The sequence below is a fragment of the Hylobates moloch genome, unplaced genomic scaffold, assembly GCF_009828535.3.
Source record: "Hylobates moloch isolate HMO894 unplaced genomic scaffold, HMol_V3 SCAFFOLD_14, whole genome shotgun sequence".
Taxonomy (NCBI): Eukaryota; Metazoa; Chordata; class Mammalia; order Primates; family Hylobatidae; genus Hylobates; species Hylobates moloch.
Window position 1 is genome coordinate 2,987,039 of NW_026652289.1, and position 19,210 is coordinate 3,006,248.

The 19,210-nt window shown below is 54.3% G+C and overlaps 1 protein-coding gene across 4 annotated transcripts in view; it reads left to right on the top strand.

Annotated features, from left to right (window-relative positions):
• HSF2BP (heat shock transcription factor 2 binding protein) overlaps positions 1 to 19,210 on the top strand; it is a 156,403-nt gene that overhangs the window by 112,834 nt on the left and 24,359 nt on the right. Inside the window, exon 10 of one of the 4 annotated variants that reach the window (XM_058427937.1) lies at positions 18,161 to 18,350. The exons of the other annotated variants lie outside the window; for them this stretch is intronic. Coding sequence (XP_058283920.1) covers positions 18,161 to 18,197 — 37 coding nt within the window. The 3' untranslated portion in view covers positions 18,198 to 18,350. The remainder of the gene's footprint in view (positions 1 to 18,160; positions 18,351 to 19,210) is intronic. 4 annotated transcript variants of the gene reach the window in all.

A 19,210-nucleotide genomic window follows, 5' to 3' on the forward strand; every position in this document is an offset into this window, starting at 1 on the left:
CCATCCAGGCGTGACAGTTTTTCATACTTAAAACATCACTCAACTATCAGGGCAGTACACTGGGGAGAGGCAGGGCTGTGACAGAGAGTTGAAGTGGTGTGCGACAGTCACAAACAGCTTTCACCTTTGACCTCAGAACATGTGACGTGTTTTGCCCAAGTTTTCATTTCTCCCTGATTGCATTTAGCTTTGGATCCTGTTAAAATTCGTCTGCATTTCCGTAGCATACCCTGAGCACTCAAGAGGCAGGACGAGGGGTTCTAGCCAGGGACCCAGATGTCCCTGCAGACATTGCACACTGGAAACAAGCGACGCCACCAGGGTAAGCCTGTCCTGATGCAGCGTCCCCAAAGAGGCTGGGCCAGGGCAGCAGATTTCCCCTGCAACAAGGCATGGGGCTCCTCCTGTCCCCTGCCCCTTGGGCCTGGGCCTCACGGTGTGGACTTGTCTGGAGTTTACCTGGTGCTCCGTGGCGTCATGAAAGCCTGTTCCTCAGGTGTCTCTGCCATTTACCCCTCTGTCCTCTAGAGAGCACCCATTGGGTGACAGGCTGACAAGGGTCTTGCAGAGTCTTTGGTCTGGCACCCTGAGAGCTTGGAGCCCTAGGGTCTTTCTCCACATGACACCAACAGGCCTGTCTCTTGCGGAGTGATGGGTCTAGGCGCCGGACACTTCTTATGCCTCCTCACAGCTTCCAGGCTTATCTTTGCACCAGCCACTGCTGTATGCAGGTGTGACCAACAGCCCCTTTTGCCCTCTCCTGGGCTTCTCAGATCGGGCAGGGTGGGATACCAGGACCATACCAGGCCAGCACTCCTATGAGCAAGGCATGTGCAGACAAGCTCCATTCTCCCCAGCTCCTCAGAGGGTCGCTGAGGGACAGAGCCTCAGTTGTCCATAGAGGAGACCAACTCAAGAATGCAACTTCGGGGCTGACATTTCCTCCTTTCTGCTCCCCTGGCCATTCCTCTTCCTGAGGGTGGTTTCTAAAAACCACAACAGAGCTTTCTGCATAGGATGAGGCCTGCCTTGGGCTCTGCTCCGGTGGAAGCCAGGTCCAGGAGGAGGTCCTGTGTTCCTGCCCCAGTGCAGGTCAAAGTATGTATCCCTGATCATTCATGCACTGGCTACATAATTTACACTTATCAAGCTCAAACAACCTGAGGAATGAAATGCACAAGCCAGTAAGCACATGGGGCAGCGACCCAGCTCTCCACAGGGCAAGTCTCCCTCCTACTCCCCTGCAGGGCTCTCCAAAATGCTAGGTACAGTGAGTGTGACAGATCAATATCAGAACCTCTGTGCTCTGGCCCTGGGTCAGACCCTACAGATTCAGGGATCCACAGATCAGGGGGTTGGACTCAAACCAGTCATCAGAATACTTAGCAGATGTTTTCTAAGAGCTAGTGTGTGCACGTACCACACATGGCCTGTTATCTGAATGGTCTCACCTGTGCCTCCCTATACACATACTCAAATTCAGTTGCATACAGGTATTCAACTTAGCAACGATTATTATTCTATAGACGAGGACACAGATTTTGAGGTTAAATTCTAGAAAGAGTGGCTGGGGTTTGAATTGGGCAGTTGATGGTAGATGCTGGCCATAATGGAAGCATTTTGGGGCTTGGAGTGAAGCACTGATGCAGAGGGGACACTTTTGGTAGGAAGGGGCTCTGGCAGTCAGGGTGGTGTCTGAGCTGGACTTTGAAGGACACACAGGCTCTGCCAAGGAGTCAGAGAAGGAGCTGTGGTAGGAAGAGGGGCTTCTGGGCAGAGGGATAGGATGTGCACCCTCAGGGTGTCACTTGGAGGGGAGGTTGGGGCCAGCAGGCTGGGAGGGCCAGCGTGGCCTCATGGTTTCTGTACCTTGTGCCCCCACCAGGCTGTGTTCTTTAAGTCCCCAGTGTCTGGACCAAGTAAGTGCCGTGTCCAGTAAATGTTGCTGAACTCAAGGCCACTTTCCAGGAGGACAGAAAGTTCTAGAGGGAGGCTCTCCCAGAAGGAAGTTGGGGAAACAGGAGGATACCTAGCTTTGATCTTGTTCTGTCGGGGTTGGATTTTTCTTTTCTTTATTTTTTTGTTTTTTTGTTTTTTTTTCTTTTTTAGGGACAGGGTCTCACTCTGTCATCCAGGCTGGAGTGCAGTGCCACAATCATAGCTCACTGCAGCCTTGAACTTCTTGGCTCAAGTGATCCTCCCACCTCAGCCTCCCAAGTAGCTGGCACTACAGGTGTGTGCCATCACACCTGGATAATTTTAATATTTTTTTTGTAGAGATGGGGCTCTCACTATGTTGCCCAGGCTGGTCTCAAGCTCCTAGCCAGGGCCTCCCAGAGTACTAAGATTACAGGCTGAATTTTTCTTTTCTTTCTTATCTTTTTAGAATGTCTGAGATATATTTCACAATGGATGGCCAGATAAATTGCTCTGTTGAGGCTTAATTTTTTGGATAATTACCAGGCCTCCATTGGTCACCCAGTGTGGATGACTCACCACCACATTGTGGAAGAATGATTGTATTTGTTGGGGTTATGAGCCCAGAAAAGGGAGAAGAGCAAGGCCTCCAAGTTCTCTCTCCAGAAATTCAAGGTCATTGGACCAGCTTCTCAACCCAGCATTTCTTGTCTTGCCACCTGGGAAGCAGTGGCTGTCACACTTTGACAGGGTTAGTGCAGCAGGAATGACAGAAACAAGCCATGGTTGCCTTCTTTCTTGGCAAAAATCACCTCAGCATAAATGCTTTTTCTCTCATTATGGCCGGGTATAAAGGGCTGAGCAACCCTGGCCCCATGTGTGGGAGAAACTGGCTGGATGTGAGGAATGGGGAGGACAGAGAGGCCAGCCACAAGGTCATGAGGGCTGGCAGAAGCCTGTGTGGAGGGCACTGTCTGAACTTTATACAGAGGGCGGACCTTCTCCTTGGCAACAGAATGTTCTAGTATCATACTGGAGCCTCCCACTGCCCTTGGACAGGCTGCACCTGAGCTTAGTTCCTCCTGGAGCTCAGCCATCCATTCCCAGCCCTCAAGACCAGCCATCACCAAAGGCCTGCTCTTCCTAGAAAGTTGTCACTAGAATTTTTTGGAAGGCCTAATCCTTTCTTGGGATTTGGGAGGGCTGAGTATCTCCATAAACATTGGCTTAATACCTGCATCTGTTTTTCATATTTAGGATTATAGACCCATTCAAGTTGGTGATGAATGGTTATTACAGCATTTTGGGGCACTCATTTCTTATCCCCTTGTGTCCCAAGCCCCTCTTCTCCAGTTCACTGGTTGGGATCTGCCCTGGTCCTGAGGACCAGGAAAGGGCCTGTGAACTGGAGGAGGCTGAGGAGGGCCCCCATGACTCCATAGCTGGAGTCATGCTCTGGGCAGTCTCGAGAGCGATTTGGGATGAGCATAGCTGGGAGCTGGGGCCCTGGACAGGCTCGATGACCTGCGCCCAGGAACCTCTGGAGTTCGAGAGTGGGTACCTGGTGCTGGGTGGGGGTGGCTGCGTTTACGTGTGAGTGTATGCACATGTGTGTGCATACACATAGGCTTGTGAGTGTGTGGGGGTTTGTGCATGTGTGTGCACGTGTATGAGTGTATGAATGTGTGCATGCGTGTGTGAGTTGCAACTCCACAGGGAGGTACAGCTTCAGCTTCACAGAGCCCCTCTGTCAGGAGCCTTCTCTCCCAGTGTGCCACCATACGGTGCTCTGAAATGGGGTTCTCTGTGCCTCTCGTGCCTTGTCTGCTCTCGGAGGAGCTGCTCCATGGCTACTCGCCTTGTGCACAGATGTGTGTCAGTCATGGTGCTTTCATCTGAGTGGGGACAGTTCAGAAAGGAAATGCCCTGGCTGCCCCTGCTGCCCCTCATCAGCTTCTCTTTGTGGCCTCAGCCACCTGGTGCTAGCTTCTGGGCAACCTGAACTAATCCTGGTGGCCCTTCCAGGCCGCCCAGCCCATTGGCCTTGCCACCCCTCTGAAAAGCCCCTTTGGGAAACCCCTGCCTGCCCGTTTCTACTTTTCTTCTCACTGGTTCTAAGACCACACCCCCGCAAGCTGGCTCCACACCTGGACCTGGCACAGCTGGTCCTGCCCATTGGCACAGCAGCCCCTTGTGCCTCGCCCCGGCTGGCCCCCTTCCTCCCTAGGAAACTTCCATGGCAGCACCGTGTTGGATCCATGGCAGCACCGTGTTGGAGCCACTCTGTTAGGAACACCCTTCGTGTTCTCACTGCTTGCCCACTGTCGCGCTTGTCTGGCAAAGCTGGCCTTGGTGTCACTCAGCTCTGCCCCTTCTGGGCCGTCCTATGCAGCTGCACCGTGGCTGGGAACAGCTGCTCCATCTCAGGAAACATTGACAGCACACATCCTCCATCAGTCCACTCCTGCCCTTCGGATACCAGCACCCCTTCTGCCACCCCCTGCCTCCCCTGACACTCGGATACACTGGGGTCAAAGTTCCCCTGCGCCCAGCACCAGTGCTTCCTCCTCCTTTCGCCTAAGCCAGCGCCCTCCCAGGTCTCCTCCAACCACGCTGGCCTCCTTTCTTGGGTATCTCAATATGGGCACTGCCCTGGGCTGGACCCATCTCCAGAGCAGCCCCCACACTCAGCTCCAGCATCAAATGCCACCAAATTCTGATCAGTGTAAATCTTTTTCTTTGGCACATTTGGATGCTAAACAGACGTTTCATGCTTAATGTGGCTGCATGATATACGGCGAGGAACTGGCTTGTGCAACTGTGGGGGTGCTGGTTAGGCAAGTCTGAAATCCAGGGCAGACGGGAGGCTGGAAACTCTCAGGCTGGAGCTGACACTGAGTCCATGGGAGGAATCTCTCCTTCCTCAGGGAAGTTTCCTTGTGGCTCTCAAGGCCTTCAGCTATTGACAGGAGGTCCACCCAGATGTTTGAGGACAAGCTCCTTTACTTGAAGTCACCCGGAGCTACCACATGCCCTCCCAGCAACTCCTAGAGTAGAGTTTGACTGAGTAACAGGGTTCTGTGTCCAGGCCCTGTGGACTCATAAACGGCAGAGCCATTTGGTTTCCTCCTTCAGTTTCCGTCTCACCAGACTGTTTTTCCACCCTCGGTCATTCTCTCTCCAGCGGCTTGTTGGATCTTTTAGAAATAGAAATCAGAGCAGTCATTCCTTCCCTGGCGGAAACTTCCCAGTGCCTCCCCAGGGTACCAGGAGTCAGCTGGGCTGAGCCTGTGCTCTGGGCCACACTGTGCCTGCTGACTCAGCTAGCCTGGATGGTTTGGGGTTTCCCTTTCCTGCTGCTGTCTGAGTCAGTGTCGGGAGTGAGCATGTGTCACCTACCAAGGACCCTGCCTGTTGGCTCCCTCTAGTCACACCTGTTCAGACTTGTCTGTTTTGGGGGTGTAGCAGGGAGGGGGTTGGGGCTGAGGGAGGAAGGCTCTGACCCAACGCAAGCTGCTGATGGGCCAAGCACTCAAGCTGAACAGACCTGCCTGGCTCCTCTCTGGCTGTTGGAACCTCACATCCTTTCTGTGCTTGAATTGTGAAGGTTCCCCTGGGGACCTTCTGGAAAAGTCTGTAAAGCACCCCCCTCCTCCGCATGGATAGCCCCATCCTGGGCCCCGTCCTCTCCTGCACTGATCACCTGGCTGGTATCAGTCAGTGGCTGCCTTGCAGGGAGGCTGTTAAAAGGCTCATGGGAGCCTGAAGTTTTTCTTTTGAAGCAGCTCTTCCTGCCTTCCCCCTGTGGCCTCGATTTGTTCTCTGGCTCCATGTAAGGGCACCTTCTGAGTCTCAGCAGAGCCTCAGCAAGTGGTTTTGGTGCCATAAGGGACCCTCACCAACTGCATCAGCGGATGTCTCCCAACCTGTGTCTGTGAATGTTAGCTTCTTGGGATTGTGGAGTCCTAATTAGGGAAAAGGAGTCAGGCTGGCAGGACCAAGGGCAAGCAAAAAGAGAAAGCAGATAAGCTATAGATCTGACTTTCTTCATGGTCCAGGACATGCAGGCCTCCTGCTCGGATAACTCATGATCTTCCTGTGCCGAGCTATGGCCGGACACCTGCAAGTTAGCTCCCGGCTGCCTTGGCGTTATCAGTTCTGCACGTCACCCTCTGCAGCCTAAGAACCACCCTATAAAATCCCCGGCAAGCCTTTGTTTCTTTGTGGTGGGTTCCTCTTCTGCTGATTCTGCCCATTGCAACCTTGGAACGCGTTTTCATACTTTCATAAATCTGCCTTTCTTTGCCTACAACTGTCTTGGTATATTCTTTTATCCCAGTACCACCGGCCCAGATTGTTGCTGCTCACCCACCACAGGGATGTTACCTGATGTTGCAGATCAGTTGGCTCCAGGGGCAGAGGAGCCTAGAAGTCCTGTTGCTCTCTCAGAGATTCACAATAGGCGCCAGTTAAAGGCTCTGAGAAATGCACAGCAGAGACACCTGCTTACTCTGCTTGGCATTTCCCAGGCCTGTCTGACCTTAGTCCAGCCCCTTCTAGTCCGTGGAGCATGAATTGGGAATCACTGATCCAGACCAGACTTTCAATTTGCAGGAAACGTAAAGGAAACAGAGGTGCCAGAGGTTCAGGAACTCCCCGAGGCTCCTCTAAAAGTCAAGAGTGACGTCGGCCAGGGGACAGTGTGCAGTGGCAAGGAAGGCATCCACAGGGTGTCCCAAGGAGGTCATGCCAGCCAGTGTGAGGATGCAGGGCAGATGGCAAGCTCTTGTGCCCAGGGGACGGTACAGGGCTGAAAAGGGACAGTATGATGTGCAGCTGTGGATCTAAGATTCACAGGTGAGAGGAACTTCCAGCTCATCCTGTCTGTTCTTGGAGTGTTCTCACTGTTTAAAGTTCTCAGCACGGAGTTGAAAACACGTTTGTCTAACTCTTCCCCAGTCATCCTGGCTATGTCTTATGGAGCTGCAGAGACCAGTTTTGGTCCCTCTCACACCTGGCAGGTTCTTGAGCCTCTGAAGATGGCTTTCCTCTCCCCTCCTTCTCACCAGCAGCAACGGCGCTTCACAGAAGACACTAGGGAAGACAGCCCTGGAAGAGTGACTCCTGGAGAATAATTGCCTCCTGGAGGGAGTGCTGTCCTGAGGCCCTAGCTCTGACCCACAGGGGGGTCTGGTCCATAGGAAAGAAAAGCCACCTCACCTACTTTCTCCACGCACCCCTGGGCCGGGCAGAGAGCAGAGGATCCTCGGCGGGACTTTGCATTCACTCTGCGGACTCGCATGGGCTCTTCTCTTGTGCGTGCACATGCAGGATGTCACCACCAGACTGTACCCACCTACCTCCTGAGGGGCCTCCTCTGGAGCACATGTTCAGAAGGATGCTCATCAGGGGGCCTCTCCTGCTGGATACCTCTGTCCCTGGGGGGCCTTGCCTGCTGGACACCGGACACCTCTGTCCCTGGGAGGCTTCTTCTACTGGACATCTCTATCCCTAGGGGTCTCACCTGCCAGACAACACTGTTCCTGGGGGGCCTCTCCTGCTGGACACCACTGTTGTTCAGGGGACCTCACCTGCCAGACACCTCTGTTCCTGGGGGCCTCTCCTGCTGGGCTCTGCTGTTGATGGGAGGCCTCACCTGCTGGGCTCTGCCGTTCTTGGGGATCCTTGCCTGGGAGTTTGAGCATCTCACGAGTCTAGTTTTCCTTCTGTTGAGGCCAGTGGGGTAGGCAGAGGGTGGCCCCATCCAGGTGTTCCTCCCAGGGTTGGGAAAGAACAGAGAAGCCTGAGGAGGGGCCTCCCTGCCTAGCTTAGGGCCCTACCAGCCACCCACTGCTGTGTCAGGGCCAGGACGTTTCCTGGGCGCAGGAAGCCGACCTGAACACTAATGCTGTACCCTGCAGAGTGGGTCAGAGCGTTTCATCATGGAGCTTCACCACGTGTTTCTGAGACAGGCTGGAGAAAAGGAGATGAGCATTAGGAATGGTTGCCACAGCAATAACTCAGAGTGGGATCTAAGAGAAAGGACTTCCTTCTTCCTGCATCTGCGTTTGCAACTGCCTACTCCGTGGGCACAGGGGCGGCTGCTGGCCTGGGTTCCAGGTGTTTATTAGGAACAAGGGGTCACACAGGCTAGATTACACCCTGAAACCTCCCTCTGGCTTTCAGGTGTGACACTGCATCTGCGACCAGGAACTAGGGGATGAGGGGCAGAGTGGGGGGCTCCTGATGCCCCAGGCTTCCAGCACTGAATATGGAGTACACCTCACCCCCGGGGCTCCTGGAAGCCTTTCCCATCCTGGGCACAACCACGAATTCCTCTCTGGGTAATTCAGCAGTGAAAGGCATCTGCTCTTCATTGAAGAGCAGCTTGACTTGTGCTCTTCATTGAAGGTAGCTGTGCACAGACCTCAAGCCTAAAGGGTCTAAGGTGTCTTGTGAGCAGAGGGTCAGCTCATAGAAGTTGGGAGACGATCCCTCAGGCTGGGTGGGAGAGACCTCAGTTTGAAAGACACAGCCCAGAGTGGATGCTGTCTTATAGTGGGATTTTTTAAGGAATCAGAGAAACCGATGGGGTACAGGAGGATATTTATTATTTAGGTGCACCAGCCCAGTCAGATTAACATCCAAAGGACTGAGCCCCGAACAAGGAGTTAAGTTACCTTTTAAGCATCTCATGGGGTGGGGGGAGAGCTATACAGGGGGAAGCATATTACACAAGCGAGAAACAAAGACAGCTATTTAATTAATTGAGACATGCATTATGTCATTTCTTTTTTTTTTTTTTTTGAGACGGAGTCTCACTCTGTCGCCTAGGCTGGAGTGCAGTGGCGCTATCTCGGCTCACTGCAAGCTCCGCCTCCCGGGTTCACGCCATTCTCCTGCCTCAGCCTCTCCGAGTAGCTGGGACTACAGGCACCTGCCACTACGCCCGGCTAATTTTTGTATTTTTAGTAGAGACGGGGTTTCACCGTGTTAGCCAGGATGGTCTCGATCTCCTGACCTCGTGATCCGCCTGCCTCTGCCTCCGAAAATGCTGTGTCATTTCTTACTTTTTAAGGAGAAACATATTTTGCGACTTGAGTTTATCTGTCTGTGACCTTGCAGCTGCACAGCTAGGGAATCAGGGTCTCCACAATGCCTGGGAAAGGGAGAGATAAGGCTCACTAGCCACAGAAAAACAGGCAGTTAATTTTTAAAGGATTCCAGCTCTTTCTCTTTCTCAGGGAGAATTGGGTTTTCTTACATACAACCGAGTTTCTGCTTACACGTTCTTTAATTTCTTTTTAATTCCTGTTCCAGTCTCACAGGGGCGTTTTAAAGTGAAAGAGCCAGGTGACTGCTGTCTTAGCAGCGGGGACCTCGCCATGCATGCTCTGTGAGGGCAGGACTGGCTATCCTTTATCCTGGCACAGCAAGGAGTGGTCCAGGGTGGTGCAGTGCCAGGGTGCCGTTGTCGCCATCTCTTAGCCTGCAGAAGGAGTGGGGGGTGGTGGAGCCAGGCTGTCTTGGGGGTGCTTGCCTCTGGCGTGTTGTGCATCTGCCCTGGCCTGTCTAGATGGGATGAGTCGTGGTCTTTCGGAGAGAGCCTTGCCTGCCCTTGTGTGTTGTTTTGAATGGCCATGCCTGTGTGCCTTGGGGTCCTGCGATGTCTGTGGGGCATCACTGATGCAATTCTATCTTGTACAGATGCTGCAGCACTGAGTTACTTGGCTGAGAGGGAGGGAGGGGCGGTGGGTCTGCAAGCAGCTGTTCTGACGCTGATGCTGCCCAGGCCTTCTGCACCCATGGGGCCGTTCTTGGTGTTTCAGTTCGCTTGTTCCTTGAGGCTGCACTGTCCTGCTAGCCACAGGCCCGTGAGAACAGGGCTGGCCCATCCTGGCTCTGACCTTCAAGCGCCAGTTCAGGGCCTGTGTCGTCACAGGCCACATGTGTGTCTTGCTGACTGCGCCTGTGAGGGGCCAGTTGACTGGCCTGGCCTTGTGGTTACCATAGTCTGGCCGGCTCTGCCCCTGCCCAACACTCTGTCCTCCCGAGCCTGGGCTTTGGTGCACACTGGCCTCCTGAGTGCTGGGTATCCCAGTCCACTTTGGGCCACTGAAGAACCCTGCCATTTGGGTCCAGCTTGTATTAGTTCAGTTTGTTTTGGGGTGCCCCTTGAGGCCCCTCCCTGCCTTGTGAGATCAATGACTCCCCACAGAGGTATCCTTTGTGGTTGTCATTTGTGCATACAGGTCCCTTGGAGCTTGTGGTGTGTCCTAAGTCATAAGCAGGAGGCAGGGCCTCTCCCCAGTGGTGCTTTTCTGGGAAGGGTTTCTCCCGCGAAGGAAGAGCCGGCACACTTGGCAGGAGTGGGGCAGACCCAGGCTGCCTTTCCCCAGAGCAGGACACCAAGTGAATAGCCACGGACCTGCAGCAGCGAGGAGTCTTCAACAAGACCCAAGAGTGCCAGCCAAAGAGGAAAGGGTTGGTACAATCTGAAAGTTTGCCAGCTAAGAACACATGCTTACCAAAACCACCTGAAAGAAATTTAAATAAAAAATCCTACCAATCAGTAAGAAAAAGACCTACAACCCAGTGGAGAAACATACATATGTGACTGGCAGGCATTTCTCAGTGACTTGGCTGGCAAACATGGGAAGAGATGGTCAACCTCATTCGTCTCCAGGGACACGCAGACCTGGATGGTAAGGAGACCACTGTGCACCCACCAGATTGGCCGAACCTCGGAAGTCCAACCTGTCGAGCCTGAGCCGGGTGTGGCTCTCTAACAGTGCTGCTGGGAGAGCAGCGGTCTGAATATTTGGGAAACCCGTTTGGTACTGTGTGTGACGTTGAACATCGTGTGCCCTTTCTACAGCAGGTGCCCTTTCTATGGCAGGTGCCCTCCGGGCACCCCCAGGAGAAGCTCGAGCATGTGCTCATATCTCAGGGCAGTTCTGTTGGGAGCAGCCCCAAGCCAGACACAGCCCAGTGCCATCCCAGAGTGAAGGAGCCCATCATGGCGCACTGCACGCGGAAACCCCACACGGCTCTGGCCACAGCCCATCATGGCGCACTGCACGCGGAAACCCCACACGGCTCTGGCCACGGTGAGCGAACCACAGCGACAGCACCAGTGCTGCATGGCATAAGACCGAGTGAAAATGACAAGTCCTGAAGACTGTGTGACTCTGTCCCATACAGCTTGGAAACAAGTACAACGAGCCGTGTGTTTTTCAGCAAGTGTGTATATATGTGTTAACACTTTTAAGAAAAAGGAGAAGGAGAAAACTCCAGATGGAGGTTGCCAGGCAGGGTGGGAATGGGAGAGAAAGAAGCATGTTGATTGCTTTCTCTGCTGTCCACTTCTTGGAGTGGGGTAGGTTCACAAGTGCTCATCATGTTATTAAAATGAATGAATGAAAATACAAGGGAGCCTTACATGAACAAACGATGAACCAAGGATGGCATCCGTTCACTTGAGCCCCAGGATCCCTAGAGAAAGGCAGTGAGGACGCGCGGGTCCATCCCGAAGAAACGGCCACGGTGTGTTCCTTTGCGGTTTCCCATTATCCGCCACGGCGGGGCAGGAGTACAGAGCGCCCCGCCAAATGGGGACCCACAGGCCCCGTCTTCTTCCCCTCATCTGCGGGCACGGGACTTGTGAAGTCGGGGCCTGTCCTCTGCCCTCCCCCACAATGGCTGATGCGTGTGAACGAATGCCTGGCTCTAGTAGGGGCTGCCGGCCAGGCCTATGTTCTGAGCGTCTCCACCCTGTGTGCCTGCACGAGGCTTTGGTGGTTTGCTTTTTGTCCTCAGAGCAACTAGGTGAGGGCACAGTCACCATGTCCCGAGACAGATAGGGAGACGGAGGCCGGGTGAGCTCCAGGGCAGGCGGGCGGATGGGAGCCCCTGTGATGTGGGCGCTGGTGGGCTGAGGGCCACCTCGTGGCAGGCAGCACCCCTCCTTCCTTGGTTTCTCTGCAGCGGAGGCCCTCAGTCCTCCTGCAGCCTCCACCACTCCTCACACCTCAGCCAGAGAACTGTGCAGGCCTTCAAAAGCCCGCGTGAGTCTCCCGTGCAGCCAGTGGGGGTTCTGGGTGACACAGGTTCTGCAGGTTCTGGGCCTGTTCTTTCTGGAAGGTTCCAGGACAGAGTGCGGGATCCAGGAGGGGAGGGGAGACTTGTCCCGGTTTGTGCCTAGGGAGTGTGAAGCACAGCAGGGTGGTGGCGTTCCCCCAGGGCCCAGGCTGCTGGGAGGCTCATGATTCTTGTCTCTGCTCCCTGCCGGTTCTGGGAACAAAGGAAACCGGGGAAGCTGGGCGTTTCCGAGAGAAGTTTCTTCAGAAACCCAGATTGGGTGTTGGACGTAAATCTGGAGGAGTCTGCCTCGTCTCCTGGGCTGTGACCTTGTGGAGCAAAGGTGGCGGGAAGCGGAAGCAGAGGCAGGCGGCCCGAAGCAGAGGCAGGCTGCCCCTACTGTCCCCAGGAACCACTGCCTGGGAGCAGCTTCTGTCAACACCCCAGGCCAGAAGCCAAGTCCTCCCTACCACAAACCTACCATAATCACAGTGTGGTGTTGAAATTAGGATAGACAGTGTATCAGTGGAACAGAATGAGTCCACAAATAGACCCACAAATACAGACACACATTTCCAACAAGGATTCAAAGACAATTCAGTGGAAAAGGGAAGTCTTTTTAACAATGGAGCAGAGACAATTGGATATCCACTGACACAAAAATGGAACTGCATACTTTTCACTGCATACAGAACCTTAACAGATCATAGACCCACATATGTGATCTAACACTATGAAATTTCTAGAAGAAAACAAAATTTTTGTAAACTTGAGTTAGGAAAAGATTTCGGTACATTGCTGTCAGAGAATGTTTGCAGAGAGCTCTTTTCACTGCAGGAGTTGCTGCAGGTCTGCACTGCATTGTTCTCTCGGGGCAGCCACCCAGGCCCCCTCTGCTCTTAGGGGAAGCTGCCACCCTGGCCTTCAGGGCTGACTGGAGGCACACATCACTGCTTTGCATCCTGTCCACCTGTGCCCAGCTTTATACACCTGTAGCAGGGGCTGTGAGGGGCGAGGCACAAGCTCAGGGCTGTGTGACCAGCAGGTGGATTTAGATCCTCATCTGTTTATGCCAGTGCCTGCCCCTGGCTGCTGCTCACCCCCTCGTCTTCTCCTGCTCTTGCTTAAGAGGCCAAAGTCTGACTCCACGGAGGGCACAGCACATTCCTGAGTGCCATGCTCACTTGGCATCTCTGAGCTGCATTTTCTGCAGCTTGAAAAGGAGGTGTGAGGGATGTGTCCTTTGCCGGCAGCTAGCGCTTTGGAAGGCACCACACACCTTCCTCTTTGCTTGTAGATGTGGCTCTTTAGAAAAACAAGATAGCGTTCCCCAGAGCAGGCCCCTTGGAGACAGTGGGAGGGGGTGATGGCACTTGTTGGACATGGCCATTCATAAGCGCAGGTCATGGAAGGGGACGGCAGCCAGGATGGAAAATTAAAGCCCGCATCCCTGGGAAGGCGAGCCAGGAGGTCTCACAGCTGCTTCACCTGCAGCAGGCACCAGTCTTTGCAGTGTCCACAGAGCCCTGGCCTGGGAGCTAACGACCCCTGTAGCCCTGGGGCTTGCTGTGGTGGGGAGCACCACAGACCCCAAACTTCCTGATTGCGCTTGGTACAGACAAAATGCGCCCGAGTCTTCCGGCAGACGTGGGTAATTTAGGCAAGAAGCATTGTGAACGAGGACAAAGAGGACTTTTGGTTGCATGTTGTTTTCTTTGTCCAGCGTGGCTGCCTAAGGTGACCATGAGTTCTTGTTCAGCTGGCTGAATCACTGCAGGCAAGGGGAAGGACAACACCCTTTGCAAACACGTCCTCTTTTGGCCTTGGGAGGCAGCATGGGAGTGTCTGCTGAGCTGCCATGGTCTGTTGGGGGAGGGGCTGGTTGTTGAGCCTCAGTCCCCTGCCCTTGCTGTCCAGCCTGCCCGGGGTTCACTGAGGTTCCTGTGACGGCCGTCCATGTTCCTCAGAGTTCCGCGTGAGACCCCAGAAGCAGAGCAGAGAGCCCCAGGGCTGTACGTAGGTAGCAAGGAATGAAACGCTGAGTCCTCAGGGGATGTGTGAATATAGAGGGACAGAGGCCAGTCCAGGTGGAAGGCTAGAGAACGGTCTTCCAATAGCAATGCGTTCTGAATATTTTGAAACATAATTAGGTTGCCTTGGTGAATTCCCCTATTTTCTCCAGAGCACTTCTCAATCTGAAGTTACATATTTACTTGGGAATTTACTTACTTGCTATGGATCGAACTGTATCCCCTTGATACTGAATTCCTAACCCGCAGTGCCTGTAAATGTGACCTTGTTTAGAAAGAGGGTCTTTACCGATGTAACCAGGTTAAGATGAGGTCAGACTCAAGTAGATTGATGTTCATGATCAAAAGGGGAAGTTGGACACAGAGACACGTGGAGAAGACATAAGACGTGTGAAATGGAGGCAGAGATCAGGGTGATGCTTCTAGAAACCAAGGAATGCCAAGGGTTGCCAGCAACAAGAAGCTGGGGAGAGGCTGAGGTAGCTTCCTCCTCACAGCCACAGAGGGAACCAGCTCTGCCAACACCTTGACCTTGGATTTCCGACCTCCAAAACTGCAAGACAAATCCATCCCCGCTGTCTGGGCCACCTGGTCTGGCATGCTTTGTTATGGCAGCCCCAGCAATGCAACACTACATCACTACCCGCCTCTCCTCTGGACCGGGGGCACAATGCAGGTGGCAGCCACATCCACCCCGTCACCAAGTGCCCAGGGGTGACTCTGAAGGTTTGCAAACTGGACAGATGCAGGACCCTCCATTCAGCCTTCCGCAGATTAGAAGGCCTCTCAGTGATGCCTCTGCACCTGTGTTGGTGAGGAGGGGCTGCTGTCTCTCTGTGGGGCTGGTAGGGAGCAGGCTGTTGGCTCAGGCAGCCTGCCTTAGCACCGGGGTTTCATGTGCTGAACGTGGTCCTCTACTGAGACTGACCTGACATCCGGGGTGGTCTCTAACTTCCGGGAGCAGCACTGCCACACTCCTGTCCTTCAAGTTGGGGGCGGGGAGCTGGCTTGGGAGTGATCTTCAAGGCCCTTTGAGCCCCTGCTCCTCTGCATGTGTGTGCAGGTGTGTGCTGGGCACAAGGGGTGGGGCAGTTGTTTCCTGAGCCAGAACATGTGTGGGCCCACGCTCCCTCCACTCCATCTGCGCTGAGTTTCCGTCAAGCTTGCTTTCCAAGGTGGCGTCCACCCCGGAATTCCTTGCCATGCCCTCTGGGAGTACTAGGCCGCTGCTGGGAGGCCATGCTTGGGTGGGGGTGGGATGGGGGTGCAGAGGCCCCTGGAGGCCAGTGGGGGTGCAGGGAAGGCACCCTGACATGAAAGAACACAGGCGGCACCCCCAGGGCCTTCTGCACCTGCCTTCACTGCAGCCCCATTCTGCCCACAGCAGAGGCTGAGAGAGGAATGGCTGTGCGAAGCCCTAGTTTCACCATGTCTGGCTTGCCTCTCCCACGGCAAATGTGCCATCGATTTGAAAACCACTCCAGTGAAAACACGGCTAAACATTTCCCAGAGACAGGCTGCTCCTCACTCCCCAGCGTCCCCTCGGGTCAGTGAATCCTTAAGCAGAATGAGGGCTGCCCATGCCCTGCTGGGAAGAGCTGCAGTGAGGGGGGCAGGCGGGGATCAGGTGTTACGGCTTTGGTTGTGTGGCTGGGAGCCTTCCTTAGCCGTACCCTCCTGAAACTCAGCCAGACAGTTGTAAAATGGCCATTTCAGGAAGGGCCTGGCTGTGGAATGGGGCTGAACTCCAAATGCAGGAGACAGTGCTCTGAGGGGCGTGCACAGGCACATGCGAGAGTCTGGAAGCTTTGCCTGGTGGGGGAATCTAAGCCAGACAGTCGACCAGTTGCTGCGGCGGGGTGAGGGTCTGGAGCCCAGCACGGTGGTCTCATTAGCTGGCCCCACTCCCAGGCTGCAGGTAGATGGCCCAGGGCTGATGCTTTCTGAGAGTCATTGCAAGGCAGTGTGCAGCGTGTCTCTGACCCCTCAGATGTGTCTGTAATTACTTGACATGCCCCGTGGGCTTCAGTGTCAGGTACTGCCATCTGGCCATGTTCTCTTTGAGCAGAGAGTGCCAGTTTTCACACACAGGCTGCGAGTCCAGACCAAAAGAGGTCCATGGCGAGGGGTGGAGGCTGGCCTCCTTGACAGCTCACTTTGAAGATCCAAATAGGCCACAGTATCCGGCCTGACCATTAGGGCTTTGGAAGCAAGGAAAACTCCACCCGTGGACCGAGGTTTTCCTGCTCTTTGAAAGGATCTTGGTTCCAGATTCCACCCTGGGGAGGTTCTGGAGGTTCTGGAATCAGCCCATCCTGGAGGCTTTCTAGGGAGGGGCAGGGAGGTCAACAAGCAGGACCTCACTGCCTCTGGGCAGCAGAGAGAGGCTCAAGCTTGCATTCCCCCGTGTGAGAGAGGCTGCAGCTCCTGCAGTGTACACACGGACATCCTTGCCCAGCCACCTGGAGGGTGGCCGCCTGAGCCTACAGCCTGCTCCCCACCAACCCCACCAGCACTTGCCACTGTGCCATGTGCTCAGACAGCCCTGGGGCCTCCCACAGGCTCCAGCTGCCCTTGCTGGACCCCTATATTCCCATCACCCAGAATGAATAACCTGTTATGTGTGTGGGGTGGTGGGAGGTGGTGTGCATGTGTGTGTGTGAGGGGTGGGGGGTGCATGTGTGGTATGTAGAGTGTGCATGTGTGGCATGAGGGTGCGTGGTGTATGTGTGTAGTGTGAATGCAGTGTGTGCATGTATGTTGTGTGGTGTCTGCGCATGTATGGTATGTTTGGGGTGTGTGGTGTCAATGTGTGTGTGGGGTGTGAATGTGGTTGTGTGTGTGTGTGGAAGGGATCAAGCCAGCGCTGTTGTTACAGCACTGACTTCCCCATAGGTGATTTCCGCTGCATCCCAGACACCCCCCAGTTGGCCCCAATTTTTGGAAAAGTGATTTGGGGGCGAATTGCACTACCTTTAAGTGATTCTGAAGTCCTTGGTGGCTCAGAAATGCAGGGAGACGACATGGGAAGCTTCCCTCTCTCTTGTTAGGACAAATCCCGTGATTTGCAGACCTTGAAAGTCTGGATCTGGGACCTGGACAGGCCCTGGCACCCCCGGGGCCCCTGCAGCAGGTCGGGGGGAGGGGGCTGGTGGGGCAGTGCACAGGGATGGAAGGTCGCAGGGGGGGCACAGCGTTCCCTGCAATCCCTAGCACATTCCTGTGGTTCCGTGGGTGGGTGGGCAGGACAGGGAGAGTCACAGGTGGGAGGAGGCCTGGTCCCCTGTCCTCGCCCTGCATCAGTCCTGGCTGGTGGCATTCTGGCCACCCTCTCCCATGATACCAGCCTCGCCCCTCCTCCAGGCCTGGCTGTGTCCGGAGCTGCCCTCTGGGCTCTGTGGGCAATGTGAACATGTGGCCTCCAAGAATAGCGCCTCATATTTAGACAGCAACCTCCTCTGCTCCTGGCCTGCCCTTCCAGGCCCTCTGCGGGCAGGCTGGCCATTTGTCCCAAGTCCCTTTCAGGGTTCTGTTGGTGGAAGGGCCTCTGTCCTGCCCACCCCTTCAGCTGAAGGCTTCTGTCCCAGGATCACACCCCATGCTTCCAACAGGACTCAGAGAGCCTCGTCTTCCAGTCCAGAAGCCACCAAGTTCTTTTGTGTAAAGTGTAAAAAATGTTTGCACACCCAGCAATTTGTGTGTGTGTGTGTACACTTAAAATTATGTTATTTGTTGTATTCTCATTAGCTAACGTCTTAAGGCACAGTGTATGTTTATGGGGAAGTTTATAACAGCAGATGTTAACCCACCATGTGAAAGTGTTAACCCGATCATCTCAGAGGTGACTTCCTAATCCTGGGTTCTCAGACTGGCCTGAGTCTGGGTGGTGATGGAGACAGCAGTGGCTTCCGGGAGGTCCCTGCACTGGCCCCACCCAGGGGACCATGGGAGGATTGGATCTGGGCCACCTGGGTCTCCTCTGGCCCCTTGTCCTGGCGCCTGGGAGCAGGGGTGTTGGGAGGAGGAGGCTAGGCTGCTCCCGGGGGCCGGGCCTGGGCCAGGGCCAGTGGCTGTGTCTCAGAGGTCCAGGCTACCTTCCTGCCCCATGTTCCAGAAAGCTCTCCTGTCCCCAGGCTGCCCTCATTCAGGTACCTTTTCACACTTGGATGACTCCAACGGGCTGATTCAATACCGCAGAGTGTCCCAGCAGCTGACAATGACTGGAACTTGGGGAACGTCTCCATGGCCAGACAGGGCCCTGTTGAGGTGGCTGAAGCCACAGCTTAACACCAACAAACCATTCGCTGGTGGTCACAAGACGGGGTGAGTAGCAGCTGCGCATTCCTGCAGAGTGAGCAGGCATTACCAGCTGGGTGGATGAAGGCCCTACAGCCTGGATGTGGGAGCTGGAACTGTCCGCTTTGCCCGGCACACACTACTGCACCCCATCGGCTAAAACGCATTGCCTACCACGGGGTCTTCACCCACCCACAGCTCTGCTCTGATTCCAGGCTGGGCCCTTCTTCCTCTGGCCACTGTACCTTTATTTTTTTTAGCCTTTGGCATATTTGTTTTTATTACTGTAAAATACACAATACAAATTTTACCATCGTGGCTGGGTGTGGTGGCTCATGCCTGTGTATTCCCAGCACTTTGGGAGGCCAAGGCGGGCGGATGACTTGAGGTTAAGAGTTTGAGACCAACCTGGGCAAGATGATGCAACCCCATCTCTACTAAATATACAAAAAATTAATTGGGCATGGTGATGGCTACATGTAGTCCCAGCTACTTGGGGGGCTGAGGCAGGAGAATCGCTTGAACCCAGGAGGCAGAGGTTGCGGTGAACTGAGATCGTGCCACTGTACTCAAGCCTGGGCAGCAGAACGAGACTCCATCTCAAAAAAAAAAAAAAAAATGTTACTATCTTAAACTTTAAGGCTCATCCACGTTGTAGTATGTGTCAGAATTTCCTTACTTTTTAAAACGGAGTAATATCCCATTTTGTGGATGGACCACATGTGTTCAGGTGAGTACCTAGGACTACAGACAGAGATGGGGTCTTACTGTGTTGCCCAAGCTGGTCTCAAATTCCTGGCCTCAAGTGATCCTCCCACCTCAGCCTCCCAAAGTGTTAGGATTACAAGTGTGAGCCACCACGCCTGGCTGAGTTAATTTTTGTATAT